The 20,660-nt window shown below is 40.5% G+C and overlaps 1 protein-coding gene across 4 annotated transcripts; it reads left to right on the plus strand.

The window, feature by feature from the left end:
• Positions 1-1,420: 1,420 nt before the first annotated feature.
• On the plus strand, positions 1,421-19,376 carry keap1b (kelch-like ECH-associated protein 1b). 4 transcript variants are annotated; one of them, XM_008415319.2, is made up of 7 exons: positions 1,421-1,516; positions 5,078-6,088; positions 9,846-10,091; positions 11,126-11,802; positions 13,718-13,923; positions 15,636-15,812; positions 16,502-19,376. In XM_008415319.2, the coding sequence occupies exons 2-7, from the start codon at positions 5,783-5,785 to the stop codon at positions 16,729-16,731; spliced, it is 1,842 nt and encodes a 613-aa protein (XP_008413541.1). In that variant the 5' UTR covers positions 1,421-1,516; positions 5,078-5,782; the 3' UTR covers positions 16,732-19,376. The 4 variants fall into 4 exon arrangements, with proteins under 4 accessions (XP_008413541.1, XP_008413531.1, XP_008413558.1 ...); XM_008415309.1 differs by lacking the exon at positions 1,421-1,516 and adding an exon at positions 1,961-2,062; XM_008415336.2 differs by lacking the exon at positions 1,421-1,516 and adding an exon at positions 2,103-2,459.
• The last annotated feature ends 1,284 nt before the right edge of the window (positions 19,377-20,660 follow it).

The following is a 20,660-nucleotide window of genomic DNA, read 5'->3' on the forward strand; positions in this document are numbered from 1 at the left end:
AACAAACCCGTAAAACCTTCATAGAACAGCACTTTTCATACAAACAGGTGGGCTTTCTTTACAAATTAGATGATTTTTTAGGGCAGATGGTTGCAAGGATATTTATTTAGGGGTAAGACATTGAAGATTTGTTGTAGATTTGCAGTGTTGTTGTATGATAAAGAGGATGCTCAGGGCTGTCCGTGATGATCTTCATTTTATGACGAATCTTTCTTTGCACACTAATCTCCAGATGGTCCACAACATCCACTTTGTTTGCCAAAAATTTCACATTCCTTTTTGTGGTCAAAGAGATGGTTTGAACTTCCTCCTACTCTCTATCCTCTGATGAATCTAAATGAATTCAGTCCTTCCCCAGACTGTAAAATTACAAAAAATAGCTTCCCTCTCACATCAAAATGATTCCCTACTTTTTGTTTGTTTATGACATTAAAGTTTGAGGTTGCAACATGACATGGCATAGTGCAGAAGCTGTCATTTCGTGTTCAACGTGAACAAAATGAAATAAATGATTATACAAACAGGTGCAGTGAAACTGCATTTCTTGTTTAAGTCTACTGAGGAGAGTGGGATTTCTTCTGTCCTCAGTAGACTTTGCAGCAACAGAGACAGTAAATTGGAAATATGAACAAGCTCATAAAGAAGGCTGGTTCTGTTTTTGGGGCTGCACTGCAGCCTCAGGAGATGATTGTGCAAAAAAAGGCTGCTTTATGAAATTAGGATCATAATGGACAACCCCTAAAATCCTTTTCACAAGACAGCTACAAGGTGTTTTCAGGAAGAGACGACTCATTCAGATCTCTAGAATATCGTTTCTGTTAAAAGAGTTATCTTATCACAATCTGTAGCGACTCTGAAGAAACTTACTTGGTACATTAAATTTCCCTGTGCGATTAATAAAGGGGCTTTTAAATCAAACTGAGCTCAACAGAATTAAGCTACATTAAGACATACATAGATTTGCAAGACCCTGCAGTTTTCCCCATGTGTTGTGACCTAAAGACATTGTTGTCTAGAAACTTGGCTCTGTTACAATGAAGCACCTTTGTTTTGATATGATTTGCACCAGCGCAGATGTTCTCCCAGATGTTGACTGTATCCACCGGAAAAGGTCTGCTGATAGAGGTCAAGCAGTCAGGACTTCCTTCCTGCTGTTGAAATCATACAATAAACTGCGTTGGTCGGTAAAAGCCGTAGGTCATTTGTCAGTGTTGACAAGGGACACATGCTTAGTTCACTGAGACATCTAACGTGACACACCTCATGTTAGAGCAGCAACTCGTCGGACCTATAAACTCTAAATGTTAAGCTTTGGCGCCACCTATTGCTTGAAAAGGAAATGTTGCTCCACGAGACCTTATTGACCTGAACTAGATTATATATTTTGAAAGAGGGACAAACAGACGCGTCAGCACCAGCCTGGGGCAAGCTGGCTTCTTTCATGCTGCGGCACTGTGTGGGAGATGTTCACAAACATATTTACTGTGAAGAAAAACACCTGAGAGGCAAGTTTGAGGTAAACAATTCTTACATAACAGAAGCAGTGTGTGTGTTATGGAATTAGATATTTATTTAAAATATTGTTTAGTTGGGTTATTGGCGCAATTAATTTCTTGTTAGAACTGCAGAGTTTGCTTTGCTATAAATTTGCTATATAAATTTGTTTTTCATTGTTAATTTTCTTGAATCAACCAATAACTGTGTGTTTTCTACAACTGGATGGGATTCCATCAACTCCCAAATCTCTGTACTGCGGAGTTTATTTTACATTGAACAGTAAAGTTGAATGGGCTGCATGTCTTGGCACTGCTTATAGTTCTGGCTTGCTTTTCCGTCATTCTGAGAATTCCTTCACAATAAAAGCCCCCGGGGTCGTGACGCGCTCGCTCTCCTTTACACGTTAACGGAGGCGGTCCTCGCGCGCTGGGGGAAGCTTTTATTATGAAGGCCCACGGGAGGCTCGGCACAATGCTTAGTCACGGTGAGTTACAGCTTCCCCACCCCTCCTCCTTCCTATGTGGCCACATATCGGTACCATGATGGAGGAATTGAGCCAGACTCCGTGAGTTTCCTTTCTTTCTGAGAAATATATCGTCTCAGTGACAGTTGATACTTTTATGGACCGCTTTGATAAACGAGCAGGTGGTTCGTAGCATAAATAGTTTGAGGCATGGTTTTGTTAGCATGTTTGTGCGGCTGTTGTCGCCTTACAGCCGTCTATTATTAGGGTCCTGCTGTCAGCTCTATTTCCCATTTTCTTTAATTTATTGTCCGTGATGTCGCGTTTTATCGCGACACTGGCGTCCCTTACAAACTCCCCGCCGACTGTGTCGCGCCTGTTTCGGGTTTTCCACGCCAGCTCCCTGTGATATTTGGTGAAAACAAACCAGGAGATGGTGACCTTTTTCAGTGCCAGGAGCGAAGCGGGGGTGAACGGCGATCTGTGTGAAGGAGGGCAGGTAGATGGCGCGGAAATCTAATTCCGTTCGGGCTTATGTAAGGACTAGCTCCACTTCTGGGTCATGTTTTGGTACATCCAGTTCCACTGTTGGCTCGGGGAGAACTTCACGATGAGTCACTGAGCGGGGACGCTCTTCTGTGGGTTATACAATGCTCAGTCGTGTGCGTTTGTTTCTCTTTCGACTCGTCACTATAAGCTCAAGAGAAACCCAGGTGGTGGGTCGTTTCCTGCTGAAATGCACTCGTTTGATTCAGCTTTGCAGGGTCTATGGGGTCAAAGTTGAAACTTATGATCAAAACACATTTAGTTATGGACTTTGACTCTGTCATTCCTACGGAACAAAATGCTTTAATCTAGTCTCCAAGAGTGTAACAGGGTTGCTTTGTGTTTAGTATCATCCAGCTTCCGATCAGCTCTGACCAACATCCTGGTTCCTGCTGATGTAAATAAACCCCACAGCATGATGCTGCCAGCACCACCATGCTTCAGCATTTCGCAGCTCAAGCGCTGAAGTGCTTTTATGGCTTTTAGTTCACAGCTCGTCTGGGTCACTGATGTTGCCTCCTGCTGTCAACTCTGTTTACATTGTGTTGGAGAAGACCTTTTATTTATGCAGATATATTAAGCCTGTCACAATAACGCATTTTGTTAGACAATAAATTTTCCCAGAAGTTATCAGGTTAAGTTAACAATGTTGCTGTTTTGAGTCCAATTTCAAGTAACGTAATAAGACAAATACGCACTCTCACAGATCATTTTTACACTGGAACTGGAGGACATTTTAAATATCCAAAATAAATAAAGAAAACGCCTGAAATAACATATTAAGTGGATTCTTAAGTCAAAATTGGCCTTAAAAATAATTGAGACCAGTTCACCAGGTCGAAGCACTTTGTTGTCCAGTCTCTCATTGGAAGAGACACTCGAGAAAAACAATTGCTTATTGTGTTAGGCTTAACAGTGATCAAAATTTCTAACCTGTTAAAGTTGGAGATTGATTTGTTCATCAAGCCTGTCTGAAACTGCAAATGGAGACTTTGCATATTAAACTTTAAAAATTCTCTGCTTGCTTCACTCTAATTGGATTGTTCTGATAAGACTAATTTTCTCTTAGTAAAACTGAGGTAAAATATTTGTAGCTTGTACTTTTCCCTTGTGAAACTATTAGTAAAGCATGAGAGATTGTCAGCAGATCCAGGGTCATGCATGAGAAGCCCATTTGTCATTCAGAAGTTTTTGTGAATTGCACACAGGGAGACAGAGCGAGGCAGCAGGAGTTGAGCAATATGTTCTGCTCTGAAAATGTTTTACTCAGAACTTTGCAGGGGGAAAAGCTCTGCGGTAAATCTGAATCACAACACGCTTCATATTACAGCGGACTAACTGGCTGACTAACTTATGACAGACCCTGCGTTGACCTTGCCGCATGTCATTAATTGTTGACAGCACAAGCTGCTCAGAGAAAACGAGCTGATCTGTGATAAGTGCATAGACATGCAGCTTATGGGTGCCTGTATGCAACGTAGCCGTGTTGTGTAACTGAACTCTCACTGCCTCATTGTTGCTTTGATTCTTCCTTTTCAGCGATCACCAGACTGTTACTGTTAGTTCACTATTGCATGCAGGTCCTGTTCTGAAAGGAAGAAGTTAGAATCACAGTGGCGATTATTTAAATTAATCTCTTCACAGCTCAAACCCTCGCCTGTTAACTTCCACGCATTTCATTTTTCATTCACGTTTAAAGCTGATTTCACCCAACGTTTTCCACCCAACCAATCAGCAGGGTAAAACCACTACCATATTGTTACAGTGTGTGAATTAAGCTTTGTTGGGGTTGTTAAACGTCCTTTCAGACATCATTGTGGTTGTGTTTTTGTGCGAAACGTTCCTTCTGTCTCAGCCCCAGATAGACGGGTCACAGGACAGAGTAAAAATCGAGTCATGCTGACCAGCTGGACTCAAGCCCAGTTTAACCCGTGCAGGACTCCCCTCTTCCCCCTCATACTCTGTTTGCAGTCATAGCCCTGATTATCACAGCTGGATGGTTTTGTTTCCAATTAATGTTTTTCTTTTCTTTTTTTTTATTGTTGTGTTGGTGCTTGAGTCAGTGGGTGAATCCAGTTATTTATAAACTTTGTGATTGTTTTAGGACAGACTTATTAATTATGAATTAAGGTCTGTGTTTACACAAAGTTTGTCACAGAAATATCATCCTAAATCTTTGAATCTTTCCTGATTTTGTCATGTTTAGTTTACTGACACTTGATGTGATAGCTCGTCACAAAGTAGGTAAAAATATGTCAAGCACAGTCAGAGTGAATAGTAAATTGCTATGAACATAATTTTTCACGTCTTTTCACTCATTATAAAGTGGAATTAGGTTTACAGTTTTATAACATAGCCATGCGACGAAGCCCCTTAGAGAACAGCTGGATTTAAAGTGACATTATCAATTAGGTGATCTCTAAAGGCAACTGTTTGTCTTCATTTTCTTTTGGGTGTCACAGTTAACGGGGCTGGATTTGAAAGCATGTCACACTTGTCCAATTTTTTTCATATGAATGAATTAGAAATTCTCCACTCATCAGTTTAAATCTCGTCTTCTTCTCTTCTCAGTTGAATTCCAGAGTTGGCAACTCCAAGGAAAAGCAGCGCTGTCAGCTGTCCCCACTCGGGTCCAAGGGACACCAAGTGACACGTGTAACACATTTGGCATCTGACCCATTTGTTGCTGTTCAGGGTCAACAACCTTCTAACTGCCTAATCTCAATATCTGCCTCGTCTTCTCTCAGCCAAGTGTTAATATCTTGTTTTTTATATATATTGTATATATATTTTTCCCTTTGAAAGTGGGCTGCCACCTCCTTTTTTTTGCCTTTAAGGAATGACTAAGAAGTTTATAATGAGCTCAGTGAGAAGTGGAAAGAAAAGCATCGGTGCAGCCAAAACTAACAGTTGAACTGAACGGGATCACTCTGAGTCATAGTACCAAGTTATCTGCAAAGTTACCAGAAGAATTCTTCATTTGAAAAACTTTTACCATGTTTGAGCTCTGCATAACCCCATATCTAGCACCGAGGAAAAACTTGGATCCAAATATCGTGATGACTTAATGAACAATTGAAAGACTTTTCTCTGGGGGAAACAAGAGAAAATCAGGCAAATCTGGTCCCGTTTTCTGTCGTCGCCATCTCGCCCCCTGCCTTTTAAATCCTTCCTTTATTTTTACCCGTGTCTGCATGAGGTGCAGGGATGCCGCATCACGTCGACCGCAGTTCATGAGAGAGAGGTTTACGGTGGAGCAGAGTGGGAAGACAGGAAATGACAGAGTGCCTGACAGAATGCAAGGCGCTGGTGACTCCATCCACGCGCAACGGTCACAGCGTCTTCAGCTACACATTGGAGAGCCACACCTCGGCCGCCTTCGCCATCATGAACGAGCTGCGCCTGGAGAAGCAGCTGTGCGACGTCACCCTGCGCGTGCACTACAAGGACCTGGAGGCGGTGGACTTCGTGGCTCACAAGGTGGTGCTGGCCTCGTCGTCGCCCGTCTTCCGCGCCATGTTCACCAACGGCCTGAAGGAGTGCGGCATGGAGCTGGTCCCCATTGAAGGGATTCATCCCAGAGTAAGCCAGAGTTTAATAACACTGCTCTCTGTTTTAGCATTAACCGGTCACATTTACAGTAGCAACATTGGGGTTTTATGATGAATGCTGTGGTAAAAGCACATCAACTATCCCACTTAGTTGGTTTGACTCTGAGGTGAATTGCATGTGAATTGTCTCTCTTGATTGATCTACAGATGACATCAGATGGTAAAACTGTGTGTCACACAGAGGTTATTCTATAGAAAGAATGTAAGTCTGATCAAATGTGGTAAACATAGAAGCTAAAAAGTAAAAAGTCAGCTTTTGTTTCACCTAGAAGTATGCTTAGTTAGCATTGCATAAGTCTTATCTGAATGAGTCATAAAACCACTTGAACTTTTCCTCATTTTGTCACATAAGGTCCACAAACCTCAGTGTACTTTATGTGATAGACCAATGCAAAGTAGTAAATAGTTTTGAGCAAAATGATTTCAATGCTTTTTACAATTAAAAATCTTAAAAGTGCAGAGTGCATTTGTATTCAGCCATCATACACCAATCCTTTGGAGAACCATCTTTCACTACAGCTACAGTAGCAGGTCTTTGGGGTATGTCTGTGCCAGTTTTGCATCTCTGTAGGTGGAAATATTTGCCTGTTCTTCTGTGGAAAACATCTGTTAACAGATCAGTTTTTGCTCTTTTACTTGGTCTTCACAAGGCTGTTTAAACCCAGAACAGCTGGATTTGTACTGAGATCTAATTACTCTATTTACCACCCAGCAGAGGTCTAAAAGAAATAGGTTACTCTTGAGTTTATTTACGGGTATCTGATTACTGTGAGTTGCATGATGCACTGTTCAACACTTTTATTTGTAAAAATATAAAACTAGGGCTGATACTTTAACTTAATAATTTGGAAAATTACATACACAAGTTTCTGCAACAGACTGGCAACCTGTCCAGGGTGACCCCGCCTGTCGCCCGGAACGTTAGCTGGAGATAGGCACCAGCAACCCTCCCGACCCCACCAAGGGACGAAGGTGTAAAGAAAATGGATGGATGGATGGATGGATGGATGGATGGATGGATGGATGGATGGATGGATGGATGGATGGATGGATGGACATGCACAAGTTTTAATGCAATTAATGGCTTTTTTTATTTATTTATTTTTCCATACAAAGGTTGCAGACAGAACTTTTGTATCCACATGTTTCTAGTCACCCTTAAATCTGACACACAAGCAGCATCCACAAACACAAAACTTATTTTCTGGCCCAAAAACAAATTCATTTGTGCTTAAAATAAACCCAATCTGATAGGACACTGGAAAAGACTACTGTTGTGCTAAAATTAATTGGCTTACCGCAGAAGCTACTCAAACCCATAGGGTAGGAAGCGGCGGGAACATGTACCCCCCCCCCCCCCTCACCCCTCCCAATATTGGAGAGAGCCACATTTGTCCTCCCCCCCAATAATTTCACCGCAGTTGGGAAGAATTTAAAAATCTTCCACTCGCGTGCTTTTATTTTGAAGGCGCACAACAGCGCATTCAAGAGGACGCTTCCTCCCCCTCCCCCCTCTGAAAGGCTCAGAGTAAAGGCAGCAGCAGACGGAGTCAGAGAAACTAACGTCTTGTTGTCAGTTAACTTTCATACATAGAACTAAATCTTTTTTGTTTAGCCGTTTTAAGTCTGGAATAGTCACATGTCCAAAATTTTACTGCTAACTTTGTTTAAAAGTTAGCTAGTCTAGTCACAATGAATGAGACTGAAACAGCAGCGAAATGAGCCTTTTTATTATTTAAAGTGAGCAACACCTGATCATACTAGCCACTTAACATGTATTTATATTGTATTGTATTATATTATTTAGGTATTTAGGAGAACAGCAGTGCTAGAATGACGTTGAAGAAAGGTGAAGAAGCTCTGGTGAGATCTTCATTTAGTTTATTGAAATATGTATTAACTGTTTTTAATTTTTAAATAAACAATTTTATTAGAGGAGCAGATCAGGGAAGACATAGGAGAGCCAGGTGGAGTTTCAGAGTGTGAAGATATAAAAATTATATTGATTACAATAAAACCAGAAAGGAGAACAGGTGAAGGCTGATGTCAGGTTGATTCCTTTCAACGTTTCAATATTTTTTTCATTATTTCCAAACTATAAGGGTAATGGTTAGGAGACAATAAGAAAAGTGCTTGAGGAGAGGTTTAAAAATAAATTAGTGAAAATTTTTGCTACACAGTAAATAGAGTTGAGATGTGTAATAATGTATGCGTCTGAAAATTAAGTTGTTTAAATTCTCATTCTGTATGATAAAAACATACTTTTTATATTTACATTTACATTACTGTAGTGTCTGTCGTAAATATATGAATCCATTCAGGAACATCAGGCTGCAGAGAGTCAGAGGAAGGCAGAGACAGAAACGCATATCTGTAGATATTTTAGTTAAATGTTTGCGGCTGAAAATGACAGGGAAAATAAACATTTAGACTTTTTGCCTCAGTGTTTTTTATGGCTCATGTTTGGTAAGTTACTGAATGCAGGGCTGGAAAGTGAGACTGAGTTAACAGTGAGGAGCTAAGGTGTCTGTTAGACGCGAAAAGTATCATTTTTATTTATTTTGTAGATCAAACTGTTGCACTGATGTAGAGAGTTGTTCAAGAAGAACTAAACCTGTTTTTTGGATTTTATTTTTGTTGTTCATACTGCTGTATTGAGTTTAAAACTGCCAAGTCCTATTTTATGAGCTGTTTTCTACTTTGGTTTTAGAAATGGGTAGAACCTGTTCAATTACCAGTCAATTTATATCAATGCATTTTGACCAATTAAATATATCAGAATCTGTTAGCCTGTGTTTGCTACCAGGGTGTGTAGCTTGCTAGTTGTGAGGCAAATGCTAAAGTGAGCGTTCATCCTTGAATTATGGTCATTATACTATGCATAATTTTAATCTGATTATTGGATTGTAAATAGTAACATGTTGGAATACGTGTTACTGAAACAAGGGTCAGATTAGAGTAACGCATTACTGATGTGTTGATGGCATAATTGTTTGATATTTCTGCTCAAGCTAGTTACTGATCTGTCAGGTTTCCGATATGCGTCCCCCCCAATGACAGACTCGTTCCTACGCCCTTGCTTGAACTTGAAATACAATCTCAATGCAAAACATGTTGCAGCAAGCACTGACGTCCCCAACGCTAATGTCAATTTCCGCATTTCAAAAGAAGTGTATTTTCAAAGAAATTACTGGAAAGCTGCATGGTCATAACAACATTTTTACCCATTAACCTATACAACAAATTTAAAAGCAATAAATATTTTTGTTGTTGAACTTGTATATCTATTTATTCAATAAATAAAACTTTTTTTTAATTGAAAACATTGCTTATTTTGTTGAACACATAGGTTTCTATTAGAATCTTATTGCAATTATTATTTACAGACCCTGAAATTAACTCTGAACTTTTAATCAACTCCCACCACAAATAAAAACATGTATCAATTTTCTTCTGAATCACATTTCCACACTATTTGTGTGGGGCTGTCACAAAAGGAATCCAAATAAAAATATTAGAAGTTTATGGTTGCAGAGTTCAGTGGGTGAGAATAGTTTTTTTCGAGGCACTGTACATGTGATGGCTCACATACAAACAAGGGCACTATGTGTGACTCATCAAAGCTAATCTCTGTTCCCCATTGGCAGAAATTAAAAAATTTAAGCAGCTTTGTTTTTAATTTTTTTTTCCCCTTCTTTGACCCTAACCCTACCCCACTTCCCGCTCAGGTTATGGACCGATTGATTGAGTTTGCCTACACTGCCAGCATCTCTGTGGGGGAGAAGTGCGTCATCCATGTGATGAACGGTGCCGTCATGTATCAGATAGACAGTGTGGTCAAGGCCTGCTGCGACTTCCTCGTCCAGCAGCTCGACCCCAGCAACGCCATCGGCATCGCCAGCTTTGCTGAGCAGATCAGTTGCACGGAGCTCCACCAGAAGGCCAGAGAATACATCTACATGAACTTCAGCCAGGTACGGCCATATTTCAGAAACAAAACCAAGGAGGTTCCCTTTCGGAACTGAAACATAGATGAAATGAAGAACTGCTGAAGTTAAAGTTTAATACCTCTACTTAGGATAAGCTTCGTACTGAAGCGGTGGAAGTGCTGGGTGGTAAACAAGTTCGTACAGCTTTCAGTTTGTCGATAGTTTCTGTTTGAGTGCCTGCACACCTGCATGTTCTGAGAACGCAGTGAGTCATGATTTTTTCCTAACAGGGTTTACTTGAGGTTGGAGCACCACTTACTGCAAAAGATCTGTTTACGCTTGGAAATAAAGGAAATAAGAATGCACTTTAAGCTGCATTTACACCAGACCTGTTGACTCTGCTTTAATCAAACACTAGATCATTTTCCTAGAAAGTTCAACTCGTTTGGAGTCAAACTGTGACGCAGACCTAAAAGAGCCAACTCTGGTCCACCTACAAACTTAAGTCTAAGTTCAGTTTAAGTGAACTCTGGTGCGGTTCGAATGCTTATGTGGATCGAAGACCACTCCAAAAGCACTAAGCAAACTGTGGCGCACAGCATTTTGGGCAAATAGAACAAAAACAAATGCGAGAGTCTTAAAACTAGAGGGTGAAATGGCTCGTGGTCTTTTACCAAAGGGAAATTCTACAACTGCTAAAATCTGCCAATACTCCTTTTTTGTTTACATTTTGTGAAGAAGGAAGTTGCGTCAGTTTCTTGTTCGGAGGTTTTTGTGACGTTTTCTTCAGTGGTTCTTGGTGCAGCGCCACCACAGGCGAGGGTGTTTTGTTTCGGGTTCGTCAAACATGGCTCCCACTCGAACTAAGTCTACCGGACTATCGGGTGTGAAAACAGTCTTGGTGTTTGTTCAGAGATGCAGCTCATGTTTCAGCGATCTTTGCATTGCTTTGTGTCTGATTTGCCAAAGGCAATGAGGTGTCATGAAAGAATACTTCATCAAGTCAGTACTTAAATTACAAAGACATTCCTGCAAGCACTGGTATGACAAAAATAATGTATTTCCACTTCCTCTCCCAGGTTGCAACCCAGGAGGAGTTTTTCAACTTGTCCCAGTGCCAGCTGGTCAACCTCATCAGCCGCGATGAGCTCAACGTGCGCTGCGAGTCCGAGGTCTTCCAGGCGTGCGTGGCCTGGGTGCGCTACGACCAGGAGAACCGGCGACCGTACGTCCAGGCCTTACTCCAGGCTGTCCGCTGCCATTCCCTCACTCCCAACTTCCTGCAGGCGCAGCTCCAGTCTTTGGACTGGGACCCTCAGTGTAAAGACTACTTGGCTCAGATCTTCCAGGACCTCACACTCCACAAACCCACCAAAGCCGTCCCTTGCCGAACTCCCAAGGTACCGCAGCTCATCTACACCGCAGGGGGATATTTCCGCCAGTCTCTGAGCTACCTGGAGGCCTACAACCCCTGTACAGGTGCCTGGCTGAGGCTGGCCGACCTGCAGGTTCCCCGCAGTGGGCTGGCAGCCTGCGTCATCAGTGGACTCTTCTACGCCGTCGGCGGCAGAAACAACGCACCTGACGGGAACATGGACTCCAACGCGTTGGACTGCTACAACCCTATGAACAACTGCTGGCACCCGTGTGCACCAATGAGCGTTCCAAGGAACCGAATTGGGGTCGGTGTCATCGATGGCATGATTTATGCGGTTGGCGGTTCACATGGGTGCATCCATCACAACAGCGTGGAAAGGTGAGTAAACTGAATTTGGCCAATTGAAGTTGATACCAACAGGTGCAATTTGCTTTACAAGTGTGTTTTGATGTGAAGCTTCTTGACCCAATGGGATTTAATGTCATTATGTTTGAGTTTCTGTGGATTGCTTCTGCCCAGAAGCTGATATTTATAGCATGGACTTATGTTTTTGGTATGTAGTCCGCATACATACTAACCGTAAGTAAAAGAAACTTCCTGGAATTTTTCTGGTGATGTTTCACTTCCTGTAATCTTTTTTTATTTGCTCAAGGCTATTTATATGTCTTACTTCTGCAACACTGAATAGTGTTGTTACGAATATTCTTTAATGCAGTATTTTGCAAGTTGACACATTATTTAAAAAGAAAAAAAAAAAGAGTAATGTTGTTTTTCTCAATTTCTTCGCTTGAGGCAAAACATCTGCACTGAGATTACATTACCAGAGCCAGAAAAACCCAGCCAAAATCCTGTCCTGCAGACATTACTCCAGCCTTTTGATAAAAAGCCTTTCAAAATTACTCGCCTGAGCATTTTCACACAGTGTCACATTACAGATTACAGTTACACACTCGTGTTTATTTATGGGAATTTTATATGACAGAGGAACATAGAGTATCATGTAATTATTAAATAGAAAAGAATGTTACATGGTGCTGAATAAACAGAGCAGTCATGAAAGGCAACCTGCTAAAAGCTGCAGCGTAGGGCTGCGTCATATTAGGAATACATGTGACATGCCATAATTTTGGTGAATGTCACATTAACGATATATTTTCCATTAAATAATCAAACAGCAAGTTGACTGTCCAGCTGCTGGAAAGATTTTATTGAAAACATTGCTTTTTGGCTGTTCCCTCAACATAGCAATAACTAAGTTGTTTCCTAATACATTTACCACCTCTTCACCGCTGGAAACTTTAAAGTTTCATTAAACAACAAGTATCACTGAATGCATTACAGGAGTAGAGTTCTCAAATGTATGGTACTAAAACTATCCGATATCTATGATTGTAGATTAGTCAGTTCTTCACAATAATACATTTATTATAACTTACCTATAAGCAAGACAGTGTAAACACAGAGCCAGAGCTATAATGGAATAGTTTACAACAAAGTATATACGTTTTGTAATTTGCAAAAAGTGTGCATATATTTTTTGCTGGTCTATCACATAAAATCCCAACAAAAAAGAAAAAAAGTCTGTGGTTGTAACTTGATGTGGTATAAAAAAATTCATGTGCATGACTAGATCTACAAGGCACTTTTGTTCCTAAATTTATTTCTGCTTCTCTCATGAACAATAGTTCAGTTTGTGAATGATACATTATGGCCAAAACAGAACTCAAACATTTAACTCAGTTTTGTCTCACAGTAAGTGTTTGTTGTAGTTATTTTAGCTGGAATGTGACCCAGAAGCAGCCATGGACATGTGGTACAATCTTTAACCTTGTTAAGTTAAATATTCAACAGTGGATTTCAAATATAGCTGCGTTTAAGGATGAAATAGATCCAAACTCTGGCAATAATCCAGACATAATTCACAGCAAGCCAGTATTTCTTTGAAAGAGGAACACGCCCAACCTGTGTTAATTGCTAGGTAGTGACATTTGCAGAACAAACATGTTCATTGCACTGCCAGTGTTGGGGGAAAGGAATATGTGCCAAAAAAGATACACATTCTGCTTCATCTTCATTCTTTACATTAAATTGTTAGGAGGAAAGAATAATTACGTCTTAGAATTTTGAGCTCATTTCTGAGAATGAGCAGAAAACTATATATAAAAATTGCACTGGAATTTCAATAGTTTACTGAAATAAAGTATGTTTACTTTTTGTGGCTTCTCAGAAGTCTCAGTGCACAAACAGTTTGCCCGAGTTACAACGGCAACACCAAACAGTCATCTGTTCACAGGTATGATCCGGAGCGGGACCAGTGGCAGCTGGTGGCCCCAATGTTAACGCGGCGTATTGGTGTGGGTGTCGCCGTAATCAACCGACTGCTTTACGCCGTCGGGGGTTTCGACGGCGCAAACCGGCTCAGCTCCTGTGAGTGCTACTACCCAGAGAAGGACGAGTGGAGGACCATGGCCCCCATGAACACTGTGCGGTCTGGAGCTGGTAAGGAAGGAGGAGGAGGAGGAGGAGGAGGGAAAAAACTGCTTTGTAACGATAAACTCTGTGAACTGAGAGTCTGGAAAGCTACTCAACTGGTTGTGCAATTTTCCCCACTTTGTTTTTAAAGTCTAGAAACATCTGCCCGTCCAGCACCTTTGGTCTATGAACATGAACATGAGTGGGGTGTTTGATTCAGACCAGAATGAGGCTGGTGATGCAGGACATTAAACTTTCCTGTCAGACTAAGTTCCTTCTTGAAATGTATTTTTAGTTTGAAGTCAGTCCAGTTCAGTGTCACCTCTGCTTTGTGCTCTGCTTTGAGCAGTGGAAACTGGCTGTGTCCATTCCTACTTGGCCTAGCATCACTTTTGAGTTTCATGAAGAATCCCCTAGAGATGTGCCGATCAAGTTTTTTCCTGCCGATACCGATCACATAATTATTTTATTTTTTTTATCATAAACACTACCGGTTACATTATGTGGAAAAAGGAACCATGAATTCACCTTAATTTAGACAAAAACTTGTTTTTAATAACTTTTTTCAAGAAGAAAACTAAACAAAACAGGCATTCTGCAAATTGTACTGCTATCGGTAATACTATCTTTAACAGACTGAAAACATATGAAGGCTCTGAAGAGGTTTAATAATGCAAAGAGCTAAAATAAAACCTCTCAACATTGCCAAAAAAATTCAAGTATAAAACATTCAAAGGGAAATACAGGTTCCATTACAATAAACAATCCAGAGTTACTGAATAAAAACTTCCTGATAGCATGGTGGCTAGCTGATTACTGCTATTTCTGAGTGGCTGTTTCTGACTGAGTGGAGTAATTATGCAGAACAAAGAGGAGATTGATTATTTTTTCAGAGATTATGTCTCATGTTAGGACAGCGAAAGTTTTAATATGTATGTAAAATGTATTTTTTTTTTGGTTAGATGCTGCAGCTTTAAGCAGAGGTTCGGTGTGAGAGTCACTACCAGGTGGAGCAGAAGCGGCGCTCCGTCTGTGAAATATTACTACCTGTAGCGCGTAGCAGCGGTTCAACAGCGAGAGCAGAACCAGCGTCTTACATCGCAGCTCGAAGACTTAAATAATTTTGCGGGTTATTTGTTTAGCTTTCTGACCGTCATGCTAATAATCCGGGTGAGTGTTTGTAGCTGTGCGCTGCTTTACCTGATATCTGATCCTCCATGTCTTTTTTACTGCAGTGAGCCTCGGTGTAGCCAAACTCCCGTCAAGTATGGCATTGTTTTATGTCGTATTAACTTTGTTGTGTTGATGCATTTTGACCTGCTTCAATTTTCAGCCGCAACATGCAAACTTCCCCATTCACTTAGTGCGATATAGTTTCACATCGCTTAGGATTTGTTGCTGTGAGGAAAAGGGAGACCAGCTGCACAGGCAGGCTGCGAAATGAGATGCAGGTGATCGGTATCAGCAACAAAAGCCAATGATCGCCGGTCACTAATCATGTACTTTTTCACGAAAATCGGCCGATTATGATCGGTGACCGATTGATCGGCACACCTCTAGAATCCACAAGTTATCTACTGAACTTATACCTTTAAAAAACAGATTTTAACATGCAGTACGTTGAGATGATTTACCTTTCATATAAAAGTGAAGTATAAACAACACTATTTGACTGTTTATATTTTTAAATAATGTAATTTAAATTGATAAGAAACTATCTTTTTCTTTTTCTCTTTTAGGTGTGTGTGCGCTGGGTAATCAAATTTTTGTGATGGGTGGATACGACGGCACCAACCAGCTGAACACAGTGGAGCGCCACGACGTGGAAACGGATACGTGGAGCTCTGCCGCCTCCATGAGGCACAGGCGCAGTGCGCTGGGAGTCACTGCTTTACATGGACGTATTTATGTGTTAGGTGAGTTGAGGCGTGACCAAAAATTAATATCAGCTTGGAGCATATTATAGAAATAACATTGTAGAGGCAATAATTATCATTTTTGATATTTTAAAAATTTTGTTTACATGGACCGTGACTCCTTAAAATGTGAGAAAAACTTTAACAGAATCATCCATAACGTTGTTGGATATTACAATATAGCCTTAAGAAAGTAGTGCGTAACTGTGAAGTAGAAGCAAAAAGAAATAAATAAATATTCTTTTAATCTGGAGAGAGGTGGGTATATTTGTAGACAATCTTTGTAGGGCAATTGTTGAGCTCCATCAGGCTTACAATAAACTGTGACCATCTTTGCTGTCCTGGCAAAAGAGAAGCTTCCCTGCGGCATGATCCGGTCATCACCGTGTTTCACAGTGCATTAAGGCGATCTGCCAATTTAATTTTACTGAACCAATCCTCCAAAATTAAGGACGCACCTGATTACACTTAATATGGTGCGTCCTTAAATTTGGAGTAAAGGGAGAATAATATGAATGAATGCCACAGCTAAAGTCACAATAAAATAGATTAAACTTGTGGTTGTTAGGTGAAAACATTGGAAAAAGTAAAAAAAAAAAGAAAAGTGTTTTGGTCTAAAGTATTACACACTAGAGTCTTAAACCATTTTGTAATAAACTCAAACTAAAACACCAACATCATCTTTACAGGAGGCTACGACGGCAACACTTTCCTGGACAGTGTGGAGAGCTATGACCCAGAGACAGACAGCTGGTCGGAGGTCACCCACATGACATCGGGGCGAAGCGGCGTGGGCGTGGCCGTCACCATGGAGCCGTGCCAAAAGGGTCTGTCTCGGAGTCAGAAGACTGAGAGCTTCGAAGGCTCGATCGTCCAGTCCGTCAGCTCCAATTTTAGCCAGTGTGAACCGTTTAGCTAAGGCAAATGAATGTTTTCACACGCCCTCATATGTTGTTGAGCCGCCCTAATGTTTAGCTCTGCTCTTTATAAAGTAAGGGCAGACGTGTGCGGAACACCACATCCTGCCTCATTGACTTTAGGTGTTTAAAGATGAACCAACACGAGTCGTATCTTATTGTCCGTGCGCTGCTGATTCTCTTCTGTAAGGTGGAAATTAGCAGCACTGAGCACATGACCCCTCAGTGCATCTGTTCTACAACCAACAGGCCATGTTCAACCAGAAAAGGGCTGCAAATTGAAATGTATTTTATTGGCTCAAACACTCATCAGGTCATTTTTTAATTGATTGAATCTGATAGTGAAACTACAATAGGACTAAAAGTAGCAGGCAGTAGTATTTAAAGTGCCATTACAGTGCCTGGGGGGGGCTTTATTATTACTATTGTCAGTATAATGTGTCCTTGGAAAGGAGCATACCTCTAAACATAAAGTCCATGCATGACAATGGACCTCATGCAAGAATGTTTTAAAGCTTTCCACAAAACATTTATGACTTTTTTCATTCCCAATATTTGATTAAGAAGTTGCCGTTTCCAGACGGAAGTGCAAAATCTGCATCAAGTGTAGCAGAAACATTTGGATCAGATGGTGAAACATGGCAAACAGTAACTTCTATTGGTTTTGGTCTGCTGTAAAGGGTAAACAATTTTGTTTACTTGCTCCCCTGCTTGTAAAGATGTGTAAAAAGTATTTAATTAAATTCATGTTTTATTATAGCAACACATTAAAGATGTTCTAAAAACACAAAATTTGCATAAAAAAACACAGTACCATTTGCATAAAAACAGTACACATTAAGAATGTAATTTACACTGCAGAAACTCCCTGCAAAATAAGTAGCTAAAGAATATTTTAATCATTCTTTTTTAGGTTGATCTTAGTTTATAAAAACTTGTGATTATTAATTTGAGCTGTAACAAGGGCCCAAGTGTTTTAGTCGATACCAGTATAAGAATCCCCATATGTTTTGCCACCATTCCCAGAGAGCAGAGTAAAAAAAAAAAACACTCCTGAAACAATAATAAAGTTGAATTTCTTTTAAAATTGTTCAGTTTTTAGATTATGCCGTTGGAATAAAAGGAATTTATTCAAAAGCTTTTCACACATTTCTAATTTTGATGCCCCCATAATTTCCCTGTCTTTGTCTGCACAGTGGGACTAAGGAACCCCAGCTGTTCCTTAGCCATTAAATTCAGTTAATAAAAACAAGAAGCGGCGTCACCATAGGAACAGTTCAACATCACCAATATGATTCTCAATTTTTCTTTGCTGCCAGTTCAAACAGGAATCAAACATCAGCGCCTTAATAAAAGCGGGACAGTTGGATTAGACGGTTGGTATCGTATCTGGGAATACATCAACAGGCTACCAAACACCGTAAGTTACACTCATCTTGTTACAACGACGACCTTCAGGGGAAACCAGAATCCCGGCACTCACATAACTGTTACTTTGACACCTGCCTCCTGCCTGCTCACCTTTTACAGCCTAAATCACACATCGGCAGCACTTTCGCTTTTCCTCTCAAGGCCCTGCAACAACTGCTTTGAAATGATCATGAAATAAACTGACGCAATCCATGGATGCTGTTCCAGTCCTGGTTATGAGACTCTCCACTGAGCGGGCAGTTTCTGCGTGTGATGGCTAAAATGTGTAACGTAACCAGCTGGAGCTGTAATTGACACTATCCACTTTAGTTCTTATGTTTTTCCATGGAGCTGGTGGATTGTATAGTTTCTTTCCTTTTATGTAGCTGTAAATTCTCAGTTAATATCAACCTGGTGAATCTCACTCAGGAGAAGTTCTTGCATGAAGCCCATTGTCTCAGTTTGATGCTGGTTCAGAAAATTCAGGGCGGTGAAGAAACTACAGCAGCAAACGCGGCCTTTTCTCTGTCTAGCCACTGGCAGGGTGATAAAATGTGAAATTTCAGAGAGGACTCGGAAACGATTGTTGCGTAAACCTTGATTAGATTCAAAAGCAAGTCTTGACATTGATTTGGGAAAAACAGGAAGGAAAAAAAACTTAGCATTTTGAAAGCCTGGATTCAAACATTTTGCTGAATGTGTTTTTATATGTTGAAACCAGAAACACTAACCACTTACAGGACTGAAAAACCTCCTCTGCAGACATCACAAACAGAAGCGCCTATGTTTGAGCACTGCTGTGGACCTGTTGTATACTGATGACAAGGACTTGCTCCAAGAAGCGTATTTGTAACAGCCATCTAAGCTACGGACATTTTTTTTTTAGAAATGTTTTGTACATTGAAAATCTGAATCGCTTTGTACAGAATTCCAGAATTGATGTTTTTATTTATTTGTTCAGATCCTATTCTTTGATTTTCTGCTTGCTTTTCAACTGACATCAGCTTTGTATTAAATCAGACTCTTGATGTAGTATTTTGAATAACTAGCATGTATTGTAAATCAGTGGGGATGTCTGTTAGTGCTAAGTTTGGGTGTTTTAAAAAAAAATCTTCACATTGAAAAGGACTACTTTCTGTTGTCCACTCAGTAGTTTGAATTCAAACTAGAATATTCATCTGCTTTGTAAGTTTCTTTTTCTGCAAAAGCACCCATAAATATATTTCTTGTACTGCTGTGCTCCTTATTTGTCTTTTTTCCAGGTGCTTCAGATCACTTATACCACATAATACAAAGCTAATTATTTAAGAAGTTTACCAAAAATTACTCCAGAAAAGTTTGTGATGTATATGCTCTTAATTTTTTTGTTTTTTGTTTTTCGTTTTACAATTCAGATCCAAGACGCAATTCTGCAGTTTTCCAAGAAAAGTTAATGCTATATCACAACAAACATTAAAGGGGAGGAAACTTTTTTTTTTTTACTTATTTTGGTTGGTTAAAATGCTTAATTGAATTGATGTTTGCAATGCCAAATGTACATTTACGTTTAATGAAAACATCTGGCTGCACAGTGGCGCAGTTGGTAGAGCTGTTGCCTTGCAGCAAGAAGGTTCTGGGTTCAATTCCCAGCCCCGGTCTTTCTGCATGGAGTTTGCATGTTCTCCCTGTGCCTGTGTGGGTTTTCTCTGGGTATTCCGGTTTCCTTCCAAAGCCAAAAACATGACTGTCAGGTTAATTGGCCTCTCCAAATTGCCCCTAGGTGTGTGTGCATGGTTGTTTGTCCTGTGTGTCTGTGTTGCCCTGTGACAGACTGGCGACCTGTCCAGGGTGACCCTGCCTCTCGTCCGGAACGTTAGCTGGAGATGAGCACCAGCAACCCTCCCGACCCCACTGAGGGACAAGGGTGTAAAGAAAATGGATGGATGAAAACATCATCTGGAATGATGACTCCTAAATCCTTTTCTGACTTCAAAGTAGGATGAGTTTGAAGCAGCAGGAGACACTAGAGGGGGCCAAAGCTCTTTGAAACAGAGCCAACTTTTTTTTAATTTAAAGACTATTGTTGGAAAATAGGTTTTTATCTTCTATTTAATGTGACTTAGTCAATGTTCACTTGAACGCAGTGTGCTGTAAAATCGACCACCCATGATCGCTAGAAAAAAAAAGCTTCCTGCCCAAATCTGGCAGGTGGAAACTGTAGGCCATTATTACATAATCCTAAAGGAAGCATCCCACACTCTGTGCATTCACAAGAGTCTTAGGCTGTAATCTCACCAAATAAAGGAGCCCGGAGCAATGCATCCTTGCAGAAGTAGCTACTCAAAGGAAATGGTGGTATGAATTATTTGCAAGGTAAATGTATACAAATGACAAGGCAATGAAGAGGAAGAGCTTGAAACAGAAGCAAGAGCTGTTCATGCTGTGTTCAGTGTGACAAGGATCTGGGAATTGTAATACCAGCCAACCTTGATTCAAATTCAAACCGCAGTGGAATTTATTAAGTTCACAGTGATTGTGTTAC

This window comes from Poecilia reticulata, linkage group LG1 (assembly GCF_000633615.1).
Source record: "Poecilia reticulata strain Guanapo linkage group LG1, Guppy_female_1.0+MT, whole genome shotgun sequence".
Taxonomy (NCBI): domain Eukaryota; kingdom Metazoa; phylum Chordata; class Actinopteri; order Cyprinodontiformes; family Poeciliidae; genus Poecilia; species Poecilia reticulata.